At 39.3% G+C, this 24,230-nt stretch overlaps 1 protein-coding gene across 1 annotated transcript in view; it reads right to left on the reverse strand.

Moving 5' to 3' along the window:
- The window catches only part of col15a1a (collagen, type XV, alpha 1a), a 93,992-nt gene that overhangs the window by 69,496 nt on the left and 266 nt on the right, over nucleotides 1-24,230 (reverse strand). The window contains 1 exon segment of the mRNA XM_036578136.1: nucleotides 24,043-24,116. Within this exon segment, the coding sequence (XP_036434029.1) occupies nucleotides 24,043-24,116 (74 nt within the window).

The following is a 24,230-nucleotide window of genomic DNA, read 5'->3' on the forward strand; positions in this document are numbered from 1 at the left end:
TATATATATATATATATATATATATATATATATATAGAAATGCATACTTCCACTTTTTTATATTGCCTCCTATTAACCCCTTAAACTCAATGCCAGCCACATCATAAGGCTTAATTTTCACTTCTTTGAAAACAATGAAAATGATTGAGAGAGACAGATCAGCAGGAGGGACCCAAACTAACAGAAGTGTGTAGTATTTATGCTTTTCCCTTTGATCACTCTAAACGGTGGGGCTGACCTATGGCACTTCACATCAACAGCTCAGTGGCTGTGGGCTAACGGTCTAACATCGACAGGGTGTGAAAAATCACGCAAAGTATGTGACAGCATGGCTAAGGAAGGTCTAAACACAGCACCTTAATGGGTATCTGTTTAGACTGACACAAACATCTTGCTCATGCCAAAGGTCAGTGACAGATGCTAGATGTTCCACTTCACTGTCGTTCTGCAAACAGTTTGACTCTTAATGAAAGAAAGGACCTAACAAATGAGGGACCAAAGAGCAAATGTTTCAGATACAAATGAATGGTGCAATAACACTTTTCTTAAAGGGGAATCTTTTCAACATTTCTGCATTATTTAATTCTTGAGGTGTAAAATAATTTTGTAAATGCCTGGCTCTGGAGAAATTGCTGTGAAATGCTCAATCATAGGGAAACATGGAGAAGCAATAACTTACTCTAATGCAGGTAGAAAGAACAGAACACAACAATGCAGGACATGTAGGGTCAGGGGGAGCACACTTAAGGGATCACATGAGGTGGTGCTGAGAGACGGAGGTCGCTCAGAGCTCATTAATGAACATCTGCGTCTGCTGATATTACGAGCCTCTGAGCTAAATCATTTTTTGACCTGACTCAGGCCTGTTGCAGTTGCAGAGGTGAGGTCATAACCCACAGTAGCCAAAGATGGCATGAAAAAGGAGCCTTGCCACATTTAGGCAAGTTTATAGGGAAAGCTAATGTCTGAGGTTATTAACCTAAACGCTGAGTAGCAAAACGAGCCTGCAGATTTCAGCACTTTCAAATACTGACAGCTTTAATGATGAGCAAATGGCTGCTGCTATAACAAAACCTCATCTGCAAAATGGTAACTTTGCCCTTTTAAAAATTAAAGGTGCCAAAATAGTTTTTTTGCACAAACCCATAGAAGAACCACTTTTGGCTTTAAAGAACCTTTGAATTCTTGTAAATTTTAAAGTTTAAAGGATCTTTGCATGATGCGAAAGTTCTAGGAAGACCCCTGTAACGTGAACAGAGCCATTACATTACATGAAGTTTCTTTAAACCTTCAAATGGTTCTTCACATTCACAATCTCTTTTTGAAACATCTTTTTAGGAAACTAAATATGGTTCGTCTATGCCATCACTCAAAGAATCCTTTGGTGTTGGAATTACAAGATTTGAAATGACAACAAAAAAATGCATCTAAGGGCAATGGGTACACTTCCACCAAAGCAAATATGCTAAGAGGAGGAGAGAAGTTAGTCATGAAGAGATGAACATGCTTTTTCAGCTTTCAGGAAAATGTTCCAAACCAGCCTGGATGTGTATGTATGCCAGGACAAAGTGTGTATGCCTCTGTAAGGCTCAGCTTAGAGCCCTGTGTGTGGTCAGAGCATCAGGCTACAGCCAAGACATACCCCACTCTCACCCCCACACCATCCATGAGCACTGTATGGTCTGTTTGTCTGCTTCTGTACGAACAAATACACAATACAAATATACAAACTCATGCTGTGTGCAAGATTTATATTCACATCCCTACTTACATTCTCAAGCAGATACAGCACGTATATGCCTTATAAACACATACACACACATACACACATGTAGTAGGTAGGGAGTGAAAGAGTCTTCCCTGAGCACATTCTTGCAATTCTTAGGGAACAGGGGCTAGTTCTTCTCCAAAACCCTCTACAGCATAGAGAGGAAATGAAGCCCTTACACAAACTCTATACACTTCCAGCTCTGGTTCATGATTAGTGGAACCAAAATATCTCACTAACTCTGTGACAAAACTGCAGTGTCCTTCAACTAGAGATCGCATATCATTCCTGATGGGTTACAATATTGGGTCAATATCAGCAGAAAATCTATACTGTAACAAATCTGTCCTGAGACAGCACTCACTCATACTGTGTGATGTGATGCTTTTCGCTGTGTATTTCATTCTGTAGTAGAGTGATTGAGTAATGCATAATAGCCTACATTTTAATGCTCGTTTAAATGAAGTGCATTAAAAGTAGCTAATTTTATAGCTTAGTTTTAAAAGAAAAAATAGTAGATCCATATTAGTATTTATCAATATTCAAGGGTTCAACATTGAAATTGAAAAAAAGTGACATCATGCCATCTCTACTTGCAACCTAATAAACTTGCTTAAATAGTTTAGCTTTAAATGAATCAAATACTCCCCAAGAATGACTGTGTATTATTCTGCTTCATTAATTTAAAGGAATATAGAGTTTGTTGCATGCAGGCTAAAGGCTATTTCACATATGCATCCAATACCAGTGTCTAATTAACAAGTATGCTCAGAATCAACTCTTATTAACAAGCACTCTTAGAATTAACCTCTCCATCCATAAACGTATTCTTTTACAGTAATTGTTGTTATGTTAGAGAAAAAATCCAGTTCAACATAATGAAAAATTGTAGCAACCTTTGTTTAAAGTGGCTACATGATGCATAATGTCCAGTTTAAATTACTATATTTAAGCAATTTTATTCTTCATTAAGTTCTGCTTAATAAAGAATTATAGCAATCTTCGTTTAAAGTGGCTACGTAATGCAGAATTATAAATAAATAGCTATACCACCAAGCTGGAGTTTGCTGCTAAAGCTAATTAAGGCTAAGCATGTTGGAAACAACAACAATGAATGCCAACATTAGCTCAATTACATGACAAAAAACTACATTGGATCTACTCTGAACACTGTGACCACTCACACACACACACACACACAAACACACTTTCTAAATCGCTTATCCTTCTGGGTCGAGGGGGGTGCTGGAGCTTATACCAGCAGTCATTGGGTAGAAGGCAGGATACACCCTGGACAGGTCACCAGTCTATCGCAGGGCAGACAGACAGACATATACAATCACATACATTCATACTTAGGGGCAATTTAGTGTGTCCAATTGGCCTGACTGCATGTCTTTGGACTGTTGGAGGAAACCGGAGCACCCAGAGGAAACCCATGCAGACACGGGGAGAACATGCAAACTCACACAGAAAGGACCTGGGTCGCCCGGCCGGGAATCAAACCCAGGCCCTTCTTGCTGTGAGAGCTGTACACTACAGTTTCTCATTAGGTTGAATGTGATTTTATCGAACAGAGAAAAGAATGCATTTACAGGTGGAGTATGGATAAGTCAACTGAATCTGGGGTCTTAGAGCAGGAAAAATATTCATCTTTGCTGTGCTGTAATTCTTCAGTGACCTGGAAGGTACAGAAGAGTGAAGGTCATTCAGGATCTATGAAAACATTAACACAATCATGATTTATATATACTGTAGTCACTATAATACTCTTTAAACAAACAACGACATAAACATGTCATAGTCTTTCACAGAAACCACTGGGTTCTTGCTGGAGACTGAGCGAGTGATTTATAAAGATTTCTTTCTGGATCTGGTCATGAGAAGATTTATAATCACATATGTCCTGAATTCCACACTATGGCTTGTTTGACACACAAAACCACACAGTGGCTTCCAGTGCTGGGTAAAGGGTTTGAGATGTCACTTGTGTAAATCACTCATTATAGCATATACACAGATCCCACATATCAGAGGGATAAAGAACTCCCTGCAGATGGTCTATATAAGTCCAATCATAATGCACAGAGATGAGAAGACTGATAAATCCACAGATTTCTATAAAGGGATAAATGATGAAGGATAAGTTTTGTGTTAAAACTGATCTAAAACTGCACTTCTTAGGCTGCTAAGTATAACAGTGTATCATATCAGCTAAAATGTCACAGATTTCACAGTATTTGCACTCAGAAGGGAAATAAACAGCCATTTTAAAACTACCCAATGAGATCTGACCCTTCACCTGCTGTTTAGAGCAACAGTTAAACTGAACATTCTCATCTGTGTGAGTCTGGTGCCAAGAACAAGAGGTCAGGAGGGTAGAAGACAGAAATTTGCCGTCACTCATCATTTGAACCCATAGTTCTGTGCATAGCTATTTGATGGAGCTGAGATAAAGACGGGACCAGCACTACTTTCTCATCAGTAAGAAAGAGGGAGAGAGATAGAGAGAGAAAAAACATGAGTTTTAGTATTTGAGAGACTAATTTGTGGGGATTTTCTGGACATAGCGTTCAACTGCTACAGCTTTCTGCAGTCCGAACGTTAAAAGTGCAAAAAAGAGCTCTTCAGAGTGATGGCACAGAAGAACCACTTTTGTTCCTTGAAGAACCTTTCAGTTAACCGTTCTTTAAAGTACCATTTTTGTAAATGGTATATGAGAGTGTGAAGAACCCTTTTAAAGTGTAAAGAACGTCCAGGTAATGTAAAGGTTTTACAACGATTAAAGGCTTTCCCTAGAAACATGCATCCAAGCCAAGAGCCATTTAAGAACCTTTATTTTTAAGATTATATGATGAGGTTCAGATGGTGCTTTGGATCCTATTTCCCCTATTTATAAATGAAATAAGCTGAAAAGTTATAACATTATGGATGAACAGACTCAGAAATGTATGTAGTTCTATTCATAACTAGTATAAATACAGTTAAATTCCCAGGACAGCCAACCTGTTAGAGCAATGTCCAGTGCCATATCCCTCTTGTTTTTGTTTTTTTTTTGTTTTGTTTTTTTATTTAAACAGTCTGGATCATATGGCAATGAGGAAAATTACTTCATAGAAAAAAATGATGATAAATGAGGGAGAACCCCACAATAAAGTCTTTAAAAGTCTATGAAAAAAGAACAGCAAACATAGACAAAACAACAAACACTCATATTTTCACTCATATTTTCATATATATATAGATGACATGCACTTTGATTGCTCAGGAGATTCAGAGGACTTCATTGGTTAGAAAAAATAACATTAGACAAAAGGAAGACATGAGATACAGGAGAGAAATGAGAGTTTAGTAGCAGATAAAGATGAGTGTTATTATCCAGGCAAATCTGAGCACAATGTGTGACTTTATTGAGATCTCTACTAAAACTCGAAAGGACACACTTGAGATACTCCCCAAGAATGGGACTCTTTTGTTCAGGAGAAGCATTTGAGCAGCTCCCCTGTCTTTCCATCTGATCTCAGAGTTGTCTAGAAGAACAATAGAGATTAAAAATAGACCTCTTTTTGATTTTCTTTTCATATGAGTTTACTTGAGTTATGTGTTCTAATCATATATCTTCTATGCTATGTTGTTGCTGTCTCAGCTATCCTATGAAGAAAATCTGTGCAGGATTTATAGAGAGTACACCTAGGCACTCTACAGCCTCCATCTGTGTTTGAGCAGCTGTGAAGCAGTACACTCAAAACACTAAGTTGTAATGTAGCTAAAATTGCTGGCACTCTTGGCAGATTGCCTCCAAAATGTAACCTTTCAGCCACCAGCCTTTGAGTTTGAGTGTGAAGCTTTCTGAGTGGTGGGGAAGGTAAGACAGTTTAGGGGAAGGGGGTGAGTTTGGGGAGGTTGGTGGAAGGACTACTAGTGGGACAATTTACATGTATTGACAAAGTGACAAAGACAGAATGGGGAAAGTGTTGACTTTTGAGGAGAACTGATGGGTGGGTGTGAATTCTTTCAAATGTCAAGCACAGAAAGACAGAGAAAGAGAGACTGTGTGAAACACAGTGAAGTATAAACTGGAAACAACATAAGCACTGTAACATTCACTGTAATACACTGTATAGTGATGTTCTCACTCACTGCTTCTCAATGAAAAAGAGATTATTAGTTGTAAACCTGCATGTTGCCAGCTGATCAGTGAAATATACAGATTAGATATGCTATGATTACTGATGTAATTGGTAGAGACTGCTTCAATATGAATGCTCAAATAAACCAGAGTAACCATTTTCTGTGCAGTCTTCCAAATAAATCTAGTTACAGTACATGCACTGTCACTCTGTGGCTCATGACTCTTCCTCAAATGCACCAGTACAGCACGGATCCTCCTAGTCTACGAAAAGCTCCAGTTCAGCAGTGACTCCTTTCATAATGTCATCCTTGAGTTGGAGCCATCAGCAGCACTTTTTTTTTCCAGAAGAAAGTTTCCTGCCCATCATTAATATGAAGGGCTGAGATAGTCTTTTAACTGCCTATTTCTTACTGTACTTGATAGAAACACCCCCAATGTGACTGAGTAATACTGAGCACTCAAGAGTAAAACCAGCTGTCCTTAATATTACATTCAATGTGATTTCACAATGATTTAAACTAGTTAACTGAGTTTGCTCAAGCTTTTAACATGGGACACTTACATCACAGCAGCAGAGATACTGAAGAACTGGGCCGTTATTTTTACAGCACTTTTCTCAATAAATGTTTTCACAACTCAGCTTTACAAAGATGCTGTCTCAGACAGCCTTAATGTCCATGCCAAAGGCAGGGAAAAAATGTATGAGATGCAATGAAGGCAGAGGTTTGAAAGGAACCAACGCTAAAGGGAATATACCTTCCCAAAAAGAGCCCTTCAGAGCGATGCCAGATGAAATGTGTGAGTGTGAAGAACTAATTTAAAGTTTAAATAACTGCCACAAAATGTAACAGTTCTATACTAAAGGTATTTCCAAGCCAAGGGCCATTTAAAAAAGTCATCCAGAGTGGTTTGATGTGAAATGCAACATTCTGAGTCAGACTTCTTCACAATGTTGGTGATAGGAACCAGATGTCTGAAGCGTTTAACGCCTCTAAAACCTCTCTCACAGACTGTTATTACATCAGATGGTCACAAATATGATGCCTGACGTCCAAAACGTTGTATTATGATAGTTCTGAGATTTGATTTTGGCCTGAAACTTTTTTATTCTTTTAAAGACAGGAAGGTCCAGGCTGAGGGTTATAAGGCAAAGTAGTTTATCATTATTTCACCGATATCAACATTATAAATATAAAAACTCAAAAGACACAGGTAGGTTCACTGGTCATTTTGAGTAGCCAGTAAAGCTATCTTAGTGCTAGAGCTATAGCTATATGTGTGCTGTAGACATCACAGCTCCAGGTTACTAACACCATCACCACTGTAAAGAAACCTGTGTTGGTAAGTTTCTTTACAATCGCAGGTTTCTCTACAATCGTTATTGCAATTCTTTGTGAATACTTTATCTTTTGTATCTTTTAGGTTTTTTTTTTTTACTTTCTATTTTATTTTAATTATGCCTTTGTAACTCCCTTTGCAAAAGGCTTTATGGGGTGCTGGATTTCAGGATGTCTTTAGCTGTATCACTGTCTAAAGCTTTTTTTCTGTGTTTCTGTAAAGCACTAGCAGTTGCCACTATGTATGAAAGTCACTACACACATAAACTTGCCTCATCTTACCTTACAATGCATCATTTTGCATGAAAACACTATAGATTACTTTGTTTACACCTCAGTCACTGAATTCTGCTGAAATTTGAAAAATTGCTGAAATTCCCCTTTACAAGTGTAAGGTAAACGAAGGTGAAAGGAGGAGCTGCAGGCAGCTTTATACAGATGGAATTAAACATTAATAAATATTTGGACTTGAGGTATTTGCAGGACATGGCTACAGACTTAGAATAGCTCAGGCTACTTTAAGATGTTACAGATCAGTTGAGTTGTACAGTAAAGCTCAGGATGGCATAGAAAAAGTTTTTTTTTCCAAATGACTGCATATTACTACTGTACCAATGTATATGTAGTATGGCAGTGTTTTCAAGACACGGAAAATGCTTCACACACCCCAAGCAAAAAGAGTGAATGCTTGATTCATAGAGCTCATTTGAGGGAATAACAAACATGACCTACATAAACAGCAGTACCTGCCAAGCTGTATTTGCTGGATGATCTGATTGCTGTGTCTGTATATGGAGTGCTTATATTCACTGATTATCTGTCCTGTGAACTGTGTTGATGCATCTCACAGCCCCTCCCCACACACACACTCACAAACATATGCACATGCACACACACTATATATTTATGCCTGTTCCCAGTGGAGCAATTACTCGCAGCTTTGAATCTGTGCCGTTACGAAGCTCATCCAAAAGCTTCTGCTGTCTGTCACCCATCTGTTGAGCACTGCTCTGTGGATCCACTTGAGGTTTTTGTGTGGCCTGTGGCATCCAGCGACTTTTTTTTCCCATGCTGTGCATGCTCTTGCATTGCTTGGGGGATGAGTAACGGCACAAGACCAGCAATTGCACATCAGGAAGAGAGATTTAGGATCCAAACATTGCATCTCTCACAGTACAAGGTATGCATAATACCAATACAAATTTTATCTGATTGTATATCACCCGTCTACATTTTTGTTTTGTCATAATCGTTATACTGGTATGCCACAAATAAGCACAGATAATGTGACGAACAAACAGTGCAAACCATTCTAATGTTAGGCCCTTTAGCTGAGTGGCTGTGTCAGGGATGTTTCAGTCATGTTTCCAAAGTGTGAATGACTGTAATATTTTCCAAATTCAAGCAGTGTCTGATGGACAGACACTATATGGCTGAAGTTGGCTTGTTATTCAAATTTCTTGTTCCACTTTAATTGGTGCAGAAGTTACATTCAGGCCCAGAATGTAACTGTTGCTTCATTCAAGATGGGACAAAAAATTCAAACAAAACGGCAACTTCCGCCATGTAGAAGTTAAGCTGTGAAACAACATGTAGCACTATTTATCGATAGGTTTACCTATATATTGCTCAGTTTTTTTTTTTTACTTTTTTGTACAATATATCGCAGATTTACTTTAGTTGTTAAAACTGAAGGGACATCAAGAAGCTACAAAAATAGCGTACAAAATCTGCTTAAGCATATACAATGGTTTCATGTGGAAAAATATAATAATACATTTATAAAGAAAAAAAAATTAATCATAATGTGATATGCACTTTTGGCCATAGCACCCACTACTACCCTCAAGAGTATAACATGGTTTTAAGGTCCAATGTACCCTAAATGGCTTTTAAAAGTCCTCTGCAGTCACTTTTCTAGAATTTATGCCCATATTTGTAACATTTCATAGATACTTATGTAAAATCCTAGCCCTACTGTTAAGTTTTGCAAGTATAATGCAAACTAGCAGCTAGCCATTAGGCTCATAAATCCACATACTGAGGATTCGATGGAATAGCCTGCACTTGTAGCTCTTTGATCCTTAACCAACGTGCTTGGTTTTAACTCCATGTTCACTTCCCCTCATATAACTCTACAGATGATGGTCCTAAAATGGGCTGAGGAAAGCTTTCGCAGGTTTAAAGCAAGGTGTCTCCTTCAGCTAAATCCATCCATGCAGACCACATATTGAACTCAAACATTCAGACACATATTAGAAGAGGCTGCTCTTTATCTGCTCTCAAGTAATTTCTTGAGTTGCTTTCTACCACTAATAAACTTGCCTTTGAAAGTAAATAGGTCATTTTGTAGATGATGTAACAGATATAGTAATGCATGAAATCTGATACTGAATGAACGGTATGATTTATCTGATTTATCACAGATGTTCTGCTGAGAAGACATCAGAATACATTTGAAAGCTAGCCCCAGTTCCTTTCCAAACCTTAAGCCAACTATTTATTCTGCTCTTTGACTCCCTTTATTCTGCCTCTTTGCTTTTTATCCATCCTTCATCTCACTCCCTGTCCCCTTCCTTCAAATTAGCCTCTTAGCTGCCCTCAATCCCTTCAGCTGTCTCCCTCATGACCTCTGTATTTCCTCTGCTTTCACCATGTCCAGCGTCTTAGTTCTCCTTTGCTCTTCTCTCAGCCAAGAGAAGTACACTAGACCTCTGAAGGAACTGCTTGAGTGATATATTCAGTATAGCTCTATGATCTAAAGAATAACCTAGTAATTAATATGAATTATGCACAGCACTTGGCAAAGCTGTAAAAACACATGTAACTAATATGTGACCATGTAATTTCTAAATGTTTCTTCAAATTTCCATTCAACCACATGATGACAGATCGCTTCCCCTCCTCCTTCCCCATCTCAGCTACCCACAAAATAAAGAAAGTGGCATCATCCAATGGAAAATCAACAAAGACTTTGGCCTACTGCAGCATCAAAAATGAACAAGTCAAAATAAACAAGAGAGAGACACATTGATATAGTGAAAGGCCTTTATGCTGCCATGACAAATATGACCCTTTGGAAGGCCAGCCAGAGACATCACAGCGCTGGAGGATATTTAAAAATTTCATCTGCAGCTTTCTGAGAATCCAGCTGGCTAGGACTCCACTGAGCAGACACTATTCATTTTAGTAAAGAACTTTATTCTTAATGAAAGTTTCATTTGCAGGAACTCAGGAGCTTGATTTGTTTTTTTTCATTTGCTGAATTGGAAATTAAACCCCTGGATTCTGAATAGGACAAATTCAAATTATACAACCAAAATCCATACCATTTGCTGCATTCATAATAAAAGCCTACAAATAAGGCACAATGTGTATGGACTGCTGTTATTTGTTTTTTTACTTGTTAAGTCTTCCTTCTTAGAACAGTGTGCTTGTTTGTTTTAACATAGTGAAATAGCCACTGTCTCAGAGTGTTTGGACTTTGACACTGACTTTACTGGCAAAAGGGAGCCATGCATTCTTCTCATTGTCATTGGCAAGCCACCTCTGGAATAGTGAAACAGCCTCGATTTCCAAGAAAATGTATGACTTGGACACAGTTACCTACTAAAATGGAACCAAATCTTTCTGTAAATGAGAGCATTCTATCAAATACAAAACCTCTCAGTGAAGTGATCAAATGCAAACAACATAGCTCTGGACACACAACTCCGATGTCCATTAATGCATAAAGCCATTTTCCCCTTCTTGAGACAAAAACATCTGAGGATAAATATCCCAGGGCAAGGTTTATTAGAGGTAGGATTTTAATGTTTAGGAAAGCTTCTGCACTGCATATCCAAAGAGTATCTACAGACCCCTTCTAATCAGTGAACTACTTTCAGGTGCCCCCATTGCTGATATAGGTGTTATGCACACAGCTTGCATAATCTCCACACAAAAAGTGCAGCCGATGAAATGGGATGCTCTGGAGCAGCCACACACAATCGTAGGGATCACCATGCCCAATGCCAAGTGTTAGCTTAAGGCATATCACAGATATTTAATACAGGTAACACAGGATTGATTCCTGATGGAACTAGAACTAATTGGTTCATTTATGAATTACTAAGCAACCTTGCTCAGAGAACGTGTCAAGGTTAGAGGGTAATTCCATAAACAATGACTTAACTGCACCATTGTTACATGCTTATTGTCTGTTCTAACTTGTTCAAATTATGTAACAGTAGCACCTCCATCTACTGCACTTAAAGAGTTACTCGGCCTTCAGTTTCCTGCAAGCTCTGACAAAAATAGACTCTTGAGTGAGAGCTCTGCTATTCTAGACTATGGTAATAAACCAGAAGTTTGCCAGATACTCTCATAAGATGAGTGAAAACAGTGTACTGAACTCACACAAAGCTTTCTACATTTGACTCAGCAAGTTCTCCCTGCCGATGAAAGTGTTTGAATGGAATAGGGACATCATGCAAAGCAGCTAGTCCTGTGGTTTTAGCTTTGTGTGCCAATTTGGCTGCAGGAATTGTTCCCAGAGTAATGGTGGCTTGGGAAAAGTTCTCCACTCATCCATTTGGAAATGTAGAATGTAAGAAGCTCCAGGGCAGGCGTCTGGCTGTTAGCTTTGAACTGCCAGACTGCTGACAGTATTGTTCGGCTAAAACCATCAGAATGCTGGCACAAAAGTGCCACACGCGGTTGCCGACCTGTTTTGGAGGTTTTCCAGGGTGGCTTTTCAAGAGATGCACTTCTGACATCTCTTTTTAGCCCCTTTAAAATGAAACACACTGTGTTGGACTAAATGTAAAGTTATTAATAGATAACAGTTTGATAACGGCAATGTAGGACTTTTGCTTAGTGCTTAGAGGTAATTTTAGATAAGAAAACAGAACAAAACAGTCCAATCAAAACAAGATATGTCAGGTTTGTAAAACATTATTTTAGCATAGAGTTGCAGTACTCAGGAAGCAAGGGTGCATGGGTTCACTTTACTAACTCTAAAATACCATCTTAGGCCATCACATTTTTATCAGTAATGCTCAGTACCACTAGAGTATTTTGAATATTTAAGCTTTGGATACAAGCAATGGCAAAAATGTACTGCAATGACATACAAATCACATTAAGAAACCAACAGAATTGGTTCTGCACTTTGAATCAAGTAACTGTACATTGACTCTTTGTGATTTAACCAAATCCTGAACATTGCAGAAACTACTTTCGGTATGTTCCCTTACTTGGCTTGTCATAACTGAATTTATTCTATTGGCATCACAGGCTGCTTATTTAAAACTTGGAAAAACAGAACATAAGTGATGCTAATTTATCAATTAATCCAACCCAATAAATGTTTTCTTCCCCAGAAGCAAATGTAGAATTGGCAAGCAGCGCAATCAGTACTATTAACGCTGTGTGGTAAAACATCGTCCCATAGGTATGACACACTGAACAATTCAGTGGTGAGAGGTATTTACTTGTGGAATGAGCTTCATTTCCCCAGAAAGGAAATCCTAAACCCACATTTGATTATCAGCTTTAATCCAAACATCATGGGAGGTAACTGCCTGCACAGAACTAGAACATTTTCAAAAAGGTGCAGGAGATTTCTTGGCCCACACAATGTAGCGCTGGTAACTCTAACTCATTGAATTATATGTAATAGCCCAACTAAACGAGCCCTCGCTGGATAAATTTTGGCTGCACAGGCTGAAACACAACTCTGTCTTTTGAAAAACATGCATGATAAACTTCCTGAGCCGCAGTGCTCCTCCGTAAAGCATGTTGTGTCTGCCAAAGGGCCGCATGTACTTTAGCCTAATCACTGCTTTAATCATTTCATGACTTGGCGTGTGCAGCGTGACCGCATTTCGTGAGCTACAGACATATTATCAAACACTGCTCCGCTCAGTGAGACAAGAAGCCATAACTATACTCTAAACACAAGCAAGTAGCAGCAGCTTTCTCCATTAGGCTTTTAACAGCTTAATCAAGCAAGTGGAGAAAGTGGCGATTAGCCGCTAAAACAATCCGTCTGGGTAGGAAGAGAGGGGGTAAATAAACTGGTTAAGTGAAGAAAAACGAGAAAGGGGGTGGAATGTTAGGGAGTGTTTCTGGCTCCATGTGGGTGAATGATGGATCTGGCTCTGAGCAGTAAGGCTGATTGAGAGCAGGCTGTTGATGCCTTTGCGGAAAGCCTACATGCCACTCCTGCAGGCCTACGGTAATGTCGCGCCTCAAAAATGTGATGCAGCTGCAGCACAGCTGAGAGATGACAACCTTGCCAGATTTCATCTATCCGCATAGCTGTCCATACTTATCTTTCCTTTATTGGCATCACTATGCTTCAGACCATCAAGATAGGAACATGGCAATAAAACAGAATCAGTTGTCACTGATTGAATCCATTGAGAGAATATTCAAATTGAATGTACTGCTGTTGTGCTTAAACTATAAACTTATTGGCAGGGCACTGTTTCTGCAAAAGATTTTACCATGCATACCTAACAGTCACACAGCACTGTATATGAATTATTGCTTCACACTTTTTTCATCACAGCCTTACTGCCTGTGTTGTAGGGTTCTTTGAGATAAAGTAATGGTCTGCCACAATATCAATTGATTTATCAATTATTATTGATAATGTCCATGAACCTGATACTCGATATTTTTGTTCTTTCCATTTTATAAACATGAGTGCTCTACAAAACTCCAGTCCTTGTTTTACTTCACTTACACACACAGCAGTGAGTTGCCTTGTAAGCCACGGTGTGAGTGAATAGCTGCGTCCCATTTCAGGGGCTGCGTCCTTTGGAGGCTGCATTTGAAGGCCAATTGTGTCATGGCGGCGCGACTAGCCTGTCCCATTTCCAAGCCTCCTTCATATGCGGCCAAGAAATGTGTCTTTCCTTTCCATGGCAACGAAGGATCCAATGGATGGATCCTTCACCAGCCAACATATCCCAAGGTTCATTGCGTGAACATGATTCATGAACATGGCGACGTCAGCAGAGGAGTGAACCGCGGCTGAGGAGTTCACTTTTAAATGAATGTATTGGGTTTTAAACTGTTTCGAATAGCTAATGATACAAATGTTAAAAAAATCCAATAAATGTGGTCTGAAGCAAAACTTATGCTAATGTTTCATTTTGTTTTAGGGAGCAAGGAGCAGACAGACAGAAGCATCTCCAGCATCTCCAGCTGTTTCTGGCTCCGTCTTTAAAGAAATTTAAAAGAACTGGCAGGAGCTGAGTTTCGTGATGCGGTGTAAGGGCGGGAACAGCGGTGCTGTGACACAAACAGGAAATCCGCCGTAGGGCAGATCGTCTCATTTCGGTTCAGCCTTTGCAGGTCTAAGAATCCTTCGAAGGACACGCCTTCGTAGACCACGTCCTTCGAAGGATCCAGCCCCTGAATTGGGACATACTGAATGTCACACTGGCGTGTTGGTGCACAGGGCAAATAACATCAGAAGCAGTATTGTATTTTTCATACTTAAGTATAGTTTAATGTTTAGTTAAACAAAGTTAGTTAATTAATTAATGTTTAGTTGTCTTGAGACCTTTTTGCACCCAGTAGATCTTTTTGTGGATTTAACGCATTGAAACCTTCACATCAAGTTCAATCTACTTTTTTTAACTGTAAATATGTGGAGAAGACAGGAGGAAGAAAAGAAAAAGAATTAGATGTAAAACAACACAAATGCAATATCTTGGCATATATCCATAACTTCATTTTGATTATTTATTAAAGAAATTCACTTCGATTTTGCATCATGGAATCAACATCATAAAACTCTATGAACTAAGTATTAACTATATACTGACAGCAGTATGTATGACTGTGTAACCTACAGATTACTCAAATGACATCAATGTTATCTCTGCTGTTATGCCTTTTTGATGATGAGCTAGTTAAACTAATCAGTAACAGATTTTTTTATTTTAAGGACAGTAAGGAAACTGATTTATCATCAGAAAATACATCAATTAAAGTTGATAGATCCTTGGTCTTCATTACAACAAGTGCCCAGCACAGATCCTACCACACACTGGTTACATCTGGTGCAGTTAACAGAGACACAGGTAACAAAGACAGTGCATGGCAACTTTCCAAATACAGATTAAGATTAGCCTTACAGTCTTGCAATGCAGACAACAGTGCACTGTTAGAGGAGAATCGCCACTGTGAGTTCATTTTGTCCAGGACTAAGTTTAATCTGTGACTGGAAAATTGGCTGCTATAGATCTATTTAAATGTCCTTAAACGACACTGGCAACGAGAAACTCTTGCCAGCACTTGACTTGCAGGTACAATCGGGTAGCTGTTTAGCCCACATGAGAGATTAAAGTAGGAGCAGCCATAAGAAGCCTACAAAACAGGTCCATTCAATACATCTGTTCACACCATCTCCCTTTTCTCTGTCATTACCAGCTCTCTATACTTCTGCTGTAACTTCTTTCATGTACCAACTCACCCAATAAAAGTTCAGAGAAACTTTACTGCCTTTAGTGTATAGCCATGTGCACCATGTGCATAGGTTCAGCGTAGGCGGTCATATCCTGTCTCTCTGGCAATCTGAAAACATGCACACCTGCTGGAAGTCCCCACTGTTCTATTGTCCAGTGTTGACATGAACTTTCCAATTACTCACTCCATCCAGACTGGATGAAAACAACCCATAAATGTCTCTGTATTCTATATGGATGAGTGCTGATTGGCGATAACTCAATATTTAACAACAATGTCTCAATTGGTCAGTCAAGATGGATGTTATTAACAGTTGTGAACAGAGTTTTTGACCACCAGACAAAAATAAGTTATAAGATTTAGATCACTTCATCTCTGCTGTTCTCTCTAAAACAGCAACTTCCATAGCCTCTGTTTTAAAAATGTGAATGCCTTCATCTCGGAAGCATATGAAATATCCATTTAAAGTAGATGAAGTGTCCAATAAACCACTGATGATAGATGTATTTCAAAATAATAGCATAAATGATGCATAATAATACTCAGAAAGTGCTGCTATGAACCTGATAGATCCATAATAGTCATGTCTGTTCTTCTTGTACTTAAAGACAGACAACTTAAAATACACTGCACATACTTTGAATAGCTGTGCTCAAACTAATAGGGGCATAATGTAATGAATTATGAAGGTCAAGCAATTCATATGTTTAAAAGGAATGACTGACTGACACTTTATAAAGCCCAAATAGGGAGTACTCAGCACATGGACCACATACCTCTGCAGAAGAGAGGTCATGTCCCCATTAATCTGCTCAGTACTGTATGTCATAGTAAAAGCTACCTTATAGCGTTTATTTTTCCAACGGCTGTGATGTGTCATGGAAGCTGTGGAACCATCCTGCCACACTTTCCTGTTTTCTTTCTCATTATTGTCATCATTTCATCACAGATATGTTGCCCTTCTCAGTCACTTCCTTTGCCATGCCTTTTACATGGAGCTATGTTTTCCAGATCTGTTGTTTGGACATTCCTTTTGAGATCACACAGTGAGCAGTGGGTGGAATACAAACATTCTCCATTTGTGTTTGACAGCTACACTGTTTAATGGATTTATGGAAGATTGTAGAAAAATAGAAAATGAAAAAACTTTTTTCAGAAGGATTAGATTTAGAATGGTGGTATGTGCTACTTGGAAAATGCTTTGTTATGATGTCCCTTTGCTTTTATGCAATATATACAAACCAAAAATATTTGGCTTACTTGTGAGCATGCAATCTGACCTAATAGGTACAGTGAATGATTTTTGAGATGTTACAGCAACGGTGAGATATATTATGTGCTGGAAATACACAGGCTTTCTTTGGAAGAGCACGAGGCTCAAGCTGCTGGGAGGTTACTGTCACTGCTGAAAGTGCAGATGCTAAACAGATGCACATTGGGCACCATTCTGGCCTCCATGAACCAAGACTGTGTGTTTGGACAACCAATTGCCAGGATAACTAAACCTGTTCCCCAGGTCCAAAAGTCATAAGATCTACCAGTGTTGAGTCTATCTAAGTGTCTCAGTCAATCACCCTCAACGCTTTGCCCACACCGCCTCATTTAAGTACAATATGGGCCGGATTGAGCCTAAAAATGTATCTATATTTTCTTTTAAATGAGAAATCTCAATCCAAAGGCATATGTAGTCCACCCCGTCTGGAAACCTATATGTTCAAAAGCCCCATATGTTCAAATTTTGTAGATACCTGCTCATCCAACATTTCTTCTGAAATCAAGGGTATCAATAGGGAGCTTGTCCCCCTTTGCTCATGCCAAAGGCATTAGATGGAGTGCCATCACCCCAGAGAATGCAGTTCCAAGGCTCAACAGCCCAATGCTGGGGGCATTATGCCCTCTAGCTGATGCCTGGCATTGGGCATGGCTGTCTTTGGCCCATGTGCAGCTGCTCTAGAGCATACCATACTATGCCATAATCATTTTTATACAGACTTCTAAAGAGGCAACTCAAAGCCTGTGTCAGCAATGAGTGCATTTTAAAGTTGCTGAATTCTTTAAATAGAAGGAGTGTCTAGATACTTTTGGACATATAGTGTCCACAGTGACGCCACAGTTATAGTACAAACATAATTTAAAAGTCAGAGTTTGCCACAGTTTTCCCTGAAGTCATTCTGGGAAAGGCATGTCACTACAGCGCTTGTTTGGACACTTTTGAAGACTTCCTCTTGATGCTTTGACATCCTCTGTTTTATTTTTTCCAGAAATCGGAGGCAGGGTTGCTAAGGAAAAATCTTCTCACTTCTGCAAATCCCACAGATGAATAATGCTGCATTTGTGCATGTAAGGCTTGCAGCTGGCCTGCATGTATTGAGCTACTTAACAGCTTCAACAGCTGTCACAGAAGCAGATATAAGATATACTTTGATTTATTTTGCGGCTGTTTTTCATTTTTAAATCTCATTTTTAAACATCTCTGTATGTTTGTCACCCCAGTGACGTTTAACCTACAATCACCCACAAATCTTCTCTGCCTGTAGGCTATACATATTCTATCCCACACACAGGCAGCATACACAACGTGCAAGATAAATATTAAACTGTAAATCAACACAAGCAAGAGACCTCCACAAACAAACAAACAAATTTTTCAAACAATATCTACAGTATACAAACACACCATGTTCCGACTGTCTTGTCCTGTTAGTGTAATATAATAGCATCTAAAACTGAAGGTCAGAAGTCTGAATCCAGTTCTCTTTCTGAAAGGTGATCCCCTCTATCTTCTCCACATGTCTTTGAGGAATGTAAGACCACAGACTTGGTAGAAGCCATTTTTGGTGGGGACACATGAGTCTTTCTTTTTTGAAAAAGGCTGATTGTTTCCCCCCCCTGTTTGAGTGTGCCATCAGTGCAACCAGATACAGCACATGATAATCAAACAGCTTCAGTCAGCTGAGTGCAAGTGCTCAGAACAACAGCTAATGTGATATTTTAAATCACTATTCTGGCTGGCAGTGCCTGGCAGGTTCCACCTAGACACTTTCTGGCAGACTCCCTTACTTAAAAGGAGCATTCCACACCATCTCTACAATTTGTCACTTTTGAAAAAATTAGAACTCTCCAGCTGCAGATAGGATTCGATTCACTCCTTGCATTCCCAGGCTTACTGCATTCTAAGGCATATTATTCAGTAATTACATGGGAAACAATGTACACTGGCTTTGTTATCCTTAAAGGATAGGTAAATCCCCCTTCTAATGATGTATACTGAAGGTGGGAAGAACGATTGAAAAGCTATAAATGCTTTGGGTCAAAATTTTAGAGGGTCAGTACTGGAGGAGTTGAAGTGGTATGTGCATGCACACATGAATGCTGATGGAAGCCATAGCTAACGCTAATGCTTAGAAGCTACAAAACACATTTAAAATACCCCATTCCCATAAATCCACCCCAAAGCAGTTGTACTTTTCTCAACAGTTTCCCTCACCCTTTAGATATGTCATCAGAAGGGACGGAAGTGGCCCTTTAAGTTTTAAGAGTAAAAAATGAAAGTCTGGACCTGCAAGTGGATCCAGAGTGACTGAGGAGTCATGATGTCATGACCAAGTAGTTATGTAAACATGGTCACTAGTTGTTGTTGTTATTGTTTATAGACTATGAAATTTGGAAACAAGCTCCTCTTAATCAAGCCCACATTAACTCTCAGTATCAGAGAGCTGAATAAAGATCAGCACTGGCTTTTTACATCTTACAAATACAATTGCAGGTTCAGAGTGGATTCTAGATCAGTTCTCCTCACAAATAAGAATGTTTCTTTCTGATAAGAGATGCACCGATATAGGAACTGTGGACTGATGCAATTATCTGCCAATATCAATACAATTTCATTATCACTGGGCATATCTATTGAGCATAACTCATTTTTTTAGTATAGTTCAGCTCAGCTCTTGGGCACAGGAAGACGCCTCAGTGCTCCACTCCAACTGTGTGGAAAACTAATGAAAGAATTAAATATTTGGTGTGAGGCCTAATGCTGATAAACATTCACATTAGAAATCAAGCAGCTTTTTTCTGATAAGATAGTCATGGCAGTAGTGCTGCACCCACTTTAAGCCAAGAGCAACAAAACAGAAAGCAAGAAAGTGAAAAGTTTCTCCAGTATGCTGACTGTGAAAGAGGTTTACACAACTCTAATCAACACCTCGCCACAAAGACACCAAGCAGACTGTGGGAATTAACATCCACGCTACCGCAGATGTCAAGCTTGGGAATCAAACAAACATTTGAATTAGAAAAGAACCTGCATTCCTGCTAACACACAGTGATGGGCCGTTTCCATAACAACAGCTTTATTTCTTTTGTGTTTACAGCTGGGGCTGGAAATATTTGTCCCCAAACGGTCTGCCTGGCAAATACACAACAGTGCTGGCTGTGTTCTCCTACATGATGACTCACAGCATTACAGAAGTCCTCATGAAAATGGCAACGATACAACCGCATAGTTCACTCAAGCCTGAGGAAGCACTATACAGTATTAGAGATCAGGGACTAACAGCACATGCTCATACATACTGCTGCTCCAAATGCTCCTTAATCAAAAGCTATTTCTCCACGACTGGCATGCAAAAAGTAATAAAACGCTTTTCCATTCACAAATCTGTCCAGTTAGAGTGCTCCAGTCCAAAGAGCCAGGCTATATTAGAATATATTAAGTTCACAATTAACTTGACTAGAAGTCAAGTGTTTCTTAGGCATTCTTCATGCCTGGAGCAGGTCAGTCTTAAAGGGAGCACGGCTGCCCAGTCCATTATTTTATAGACTGAATACAATACAGCCTTTGTGTATGATGTCATCCTTAAGGGGTTATTATATGGTCTGCACCGCTTCACATAATCGCAATATGCTAGTGATTCCTATTGATAAGGAGACTGCATCTGGCCAACCATCACTCATTACTAGACCAATTAGGGTAAAAATCAGAGCTTGTCCTTCAGTAGCATTGACCTTAAGTGCCATCACAAAGTTACGCACCTGACCCATGTGACAAGATGTAATACCATTTGAGTTTCTCTCAAGCTGACACAATTCTTACTGGTTCCCAGAAAAAAATGAAGGCCTACATTTTTATTTACTACATTCACATCTACTTTTATTTACTGTTTGCTTTTCTGAAAGATGAGGTAGCCAGACACCTCAGATTCATGGCCTATTCCATAGATGAACAAATCAGTAGGCAGGAATTTGAAGAAAATGTGTTTCTGCTGTAATTGTTTTGTTTATCACATTACTTCTTCTAAAAATGGAAGATAAATCAGCTATTGAGTATTTCACCATGTAGGAGTAAGAAAATTGCTCTGGCATTTGGGAACTTTAAGGTCATCAACTTATCATCACCAAACAAACTGGATTAAAATGGAAGAAAGGTAAAACAAATGAATAATAAGTAGGAAAGGATATTGCGAGCTTAATTATATGATTACATTTATTTATCCCCACTGCATTAGTTATGATTGACTACAGCAGAAAAACCAGACCCTGTACTTAATACTGTGCCACATATCCTGGATTTGGATTAGGCAGTGAAGAACTTACTGACATCTTGCTTTACTTTACTGATTACGTGAGAGCATACTAAATCATGGAGCAGTGACAGGTCATGGAGCTCCTCAGTCTTCAGAAAGAAAGAAGAAGCGTTTTGATGCCAGAGCATCATGAGCATCATCACTGCTTTCCGAGCACGATGAACTGGCTTTAATATCTCAGCTTACTGGGTAGGGCAAGTTACAAGATGGCTGCAATCCAAAGAGCTGATTTGCATTAAACTTCTGAACTGATAAAGTTCCTCATAATGAGAGAGAAAACGTTCATCACAGAAGCCCAGTCGCCCTGATTCACTAATACACTGCTAGTGTTCTTACTCCTAGTCCTGAAATAACCTGCCTGGTACATTTCAGTGTTTTTCCCACTCCCAACACACCAGACTCAACTCATCACCTCATTAACAAGCCTTTCCTGAGAGTCTGTTTGAGCAAGGGAAATACTGAAATGTGCAGAATATGGTACTCCAGCACTAGAAGTGGGAACCACTGCAAAAGAAGACAACTCAATGACCTGGCCAACTAGAACTAGAACACTTAGTAAGTGCATATAAAATAATATAAGATTAACACAACAGTAGCTTAATTAGAACACAAGTATGCTAGCTAGAACACCAGCACATACAAGGACGCAAGAACAAAAGTAACTGACTAGAACAAAAGTCAGTTAGAATGACAACACACTAGTTAGAACGCATGTACAACAGTTAGAACACCAGCATGCTATTTAGAACACAAGCAAGCTAGCTAGAATAATAGCACAGCCAGATTAACCGTATAGACTATACAGGCTCCAGCCTTGGGCCTTGGGGCCTTGCATCACTGGATTCTGATGGTTTAACAGATGCTCTAGGTCTGATTCCAGATACATTTCATGGTTTCCTAAAGGGATCTAAAGTTGTTCTACAGGAAACTAGTGGTCTATAATGGCAACCATTAGACCAATTCCCTATCAAATCGGGAACAAGCACGCTATAAAATAACAAGCTTGATAATAGATAAAAATCTTTAAATACAATTTCCAGAAGTGGTCAATGAGGGGAAGGAAGTGACCTAACATCAGCTAGCACACAAACACTTACAGCAGCAGAGGAGCTATACTACAATGCTCCAGCAGATGATGTGTGGTTCCCAAACTGGATTAGCTAAACCCAGTGATAACAACAGAATGATCTGATGTGAAGGTGTTGATATTAATCTTTGCACAGAATATAGTCACAGTCGTGAGTTTTATTTCTTAATGTTCTGCATTTGAGTAGCTAACACAGATTGAATGAAGCAACTGACATTTTCAGTGATTATTAGCTAATGTTAGTCCATAGTCCAGTTGCATACCTACTAATTTTTTTTGTTTTCTTGTTGCAACGAAATTAGTGTCAGCATACTATTTAATTGGTGCTATTCTTTATGCTTTCATGATTTTTTATGTAGCATACTGTCGCTATTGTGACAAAACCCTGTATCTCCAAAATTGTAACTTAAAAGGAGAAGGAATAAACAGTCTTGACTGATCAACTATTGTAAGATAAGGTAAAGAGAATTTTTTCTTCCAAGTAATTTTGGACCATTTCTATTGGTCCATTTATCACCAAAGTTTTACACGATGCAAAGGGCAACTATTATTTTTCAAATAATGCCAAAAAATAAAAGGTCCTAGGGACTCAAATTCTTCATAGCCTAGGTCCACAAGTTGGCTATGAACGCCACTTAGAACACATGCATGGCAGCAAGAATGCCAGAATACGAGTTAGAGCACAAGTACGCCAGTTAGAACACAAGCCCTCTAATTAGAACACAAGTACTCTAGTTAGAACACTAGTACTCTAGTTGGTGCACAAATACTTTAATTAGAGCACAAGTACTCCAACTAAAACACAAGTACTCTAGTTAGAACACAAGCACTCTAGTTAGAACACAAGTACTCTGGTTAGAACACTAATACTCCAGTTAGAACACAAACACTCTATTTAGAACACAAGTCCTCTAATTAGAACACAAGTACTCTAGTTAGAACACAAGTACGCTAGTTAGAGCACAAGTACTCTAATTAGTACACTAGTACTCTAGTTAGAACACTAGTACTCTAGTTACAACACAAGCACTCTAGTTAGAACACTAGTACTCTAGTTAGAACACTAGTACTCTAGTTACAACACAAGTACTCTAGTTAGAACACTAGTACTCTAGTTAGAACACAAGTACTCTAGTTAGAACACTAGTACTCCAGTTAGAACACAAGTACTCCAGTTAGAACACTAGTACTCTAGTTACAACACAAGTACTCCAGTTAAAACACTAGTACTCTAGTTAGAACGCTAATTAGAGCGCAGATGCGCTGAGTGGAGCGCAGCCGCAGTGACTTTTCCAAAGTGACCAAAGTGATGGACTGAGTCCTGGATAACGCTGCTGCAGTGCGAGACAAGCTCTCCTGTCAGTGCATCATCCTCTGCTAGAATCACAAATCTAGACGAACAGAACTCACAGAAAAAGAAATAAGGACAACGACTTTCACTCATGCTGCAGCGGGTGAGCAGCAGCCTGCTTTAAAAACCGCTAAACCTCCACACCCGACTTTCTGAAACTTTCTCTCAGCTCCAGCTCGCACAGCTCCAACACGCAGAGACTCAATCAATGAACCGAGCCAGAGAAAACGGTGCTGACGCTCCTCCGCTTCCCTCTGAGTAGCGCAGCGCAATTCACACAACTTTCACCACACAGCAAAGAAAGTGCTGCAGAACTTACCTTCCAGCAGCTGAAAGGCAGACCCTGGATGGCAGTGCCACAGAGCAGCGAGGCACAAGAACCTCAGAGTGAGTCTGAGAGGAGAAAAGTGTAAAGGTGGCATGAGGACCCTCTCTCACATCACTCTCACATCACACTCACATCACTCCCACATCAGTCAGTGTGGCAGCAAATGTCTGCAGTATTCA

This window comes from Colossoma macropomum, unplaced genomic scaffold, assembly GCF_904425465.1.
Source record: "Colossoma macropomum unplaced genomic scaffold, Colossoma_macropomum, whole genome shotgun sequence".
Taxonomy (NCBI): Eukaryota; Metazoa; Chordata; class Actinopteri; order Characiformes; family Serrasalmidae; genus Colossoma; species Colossoma macropomum.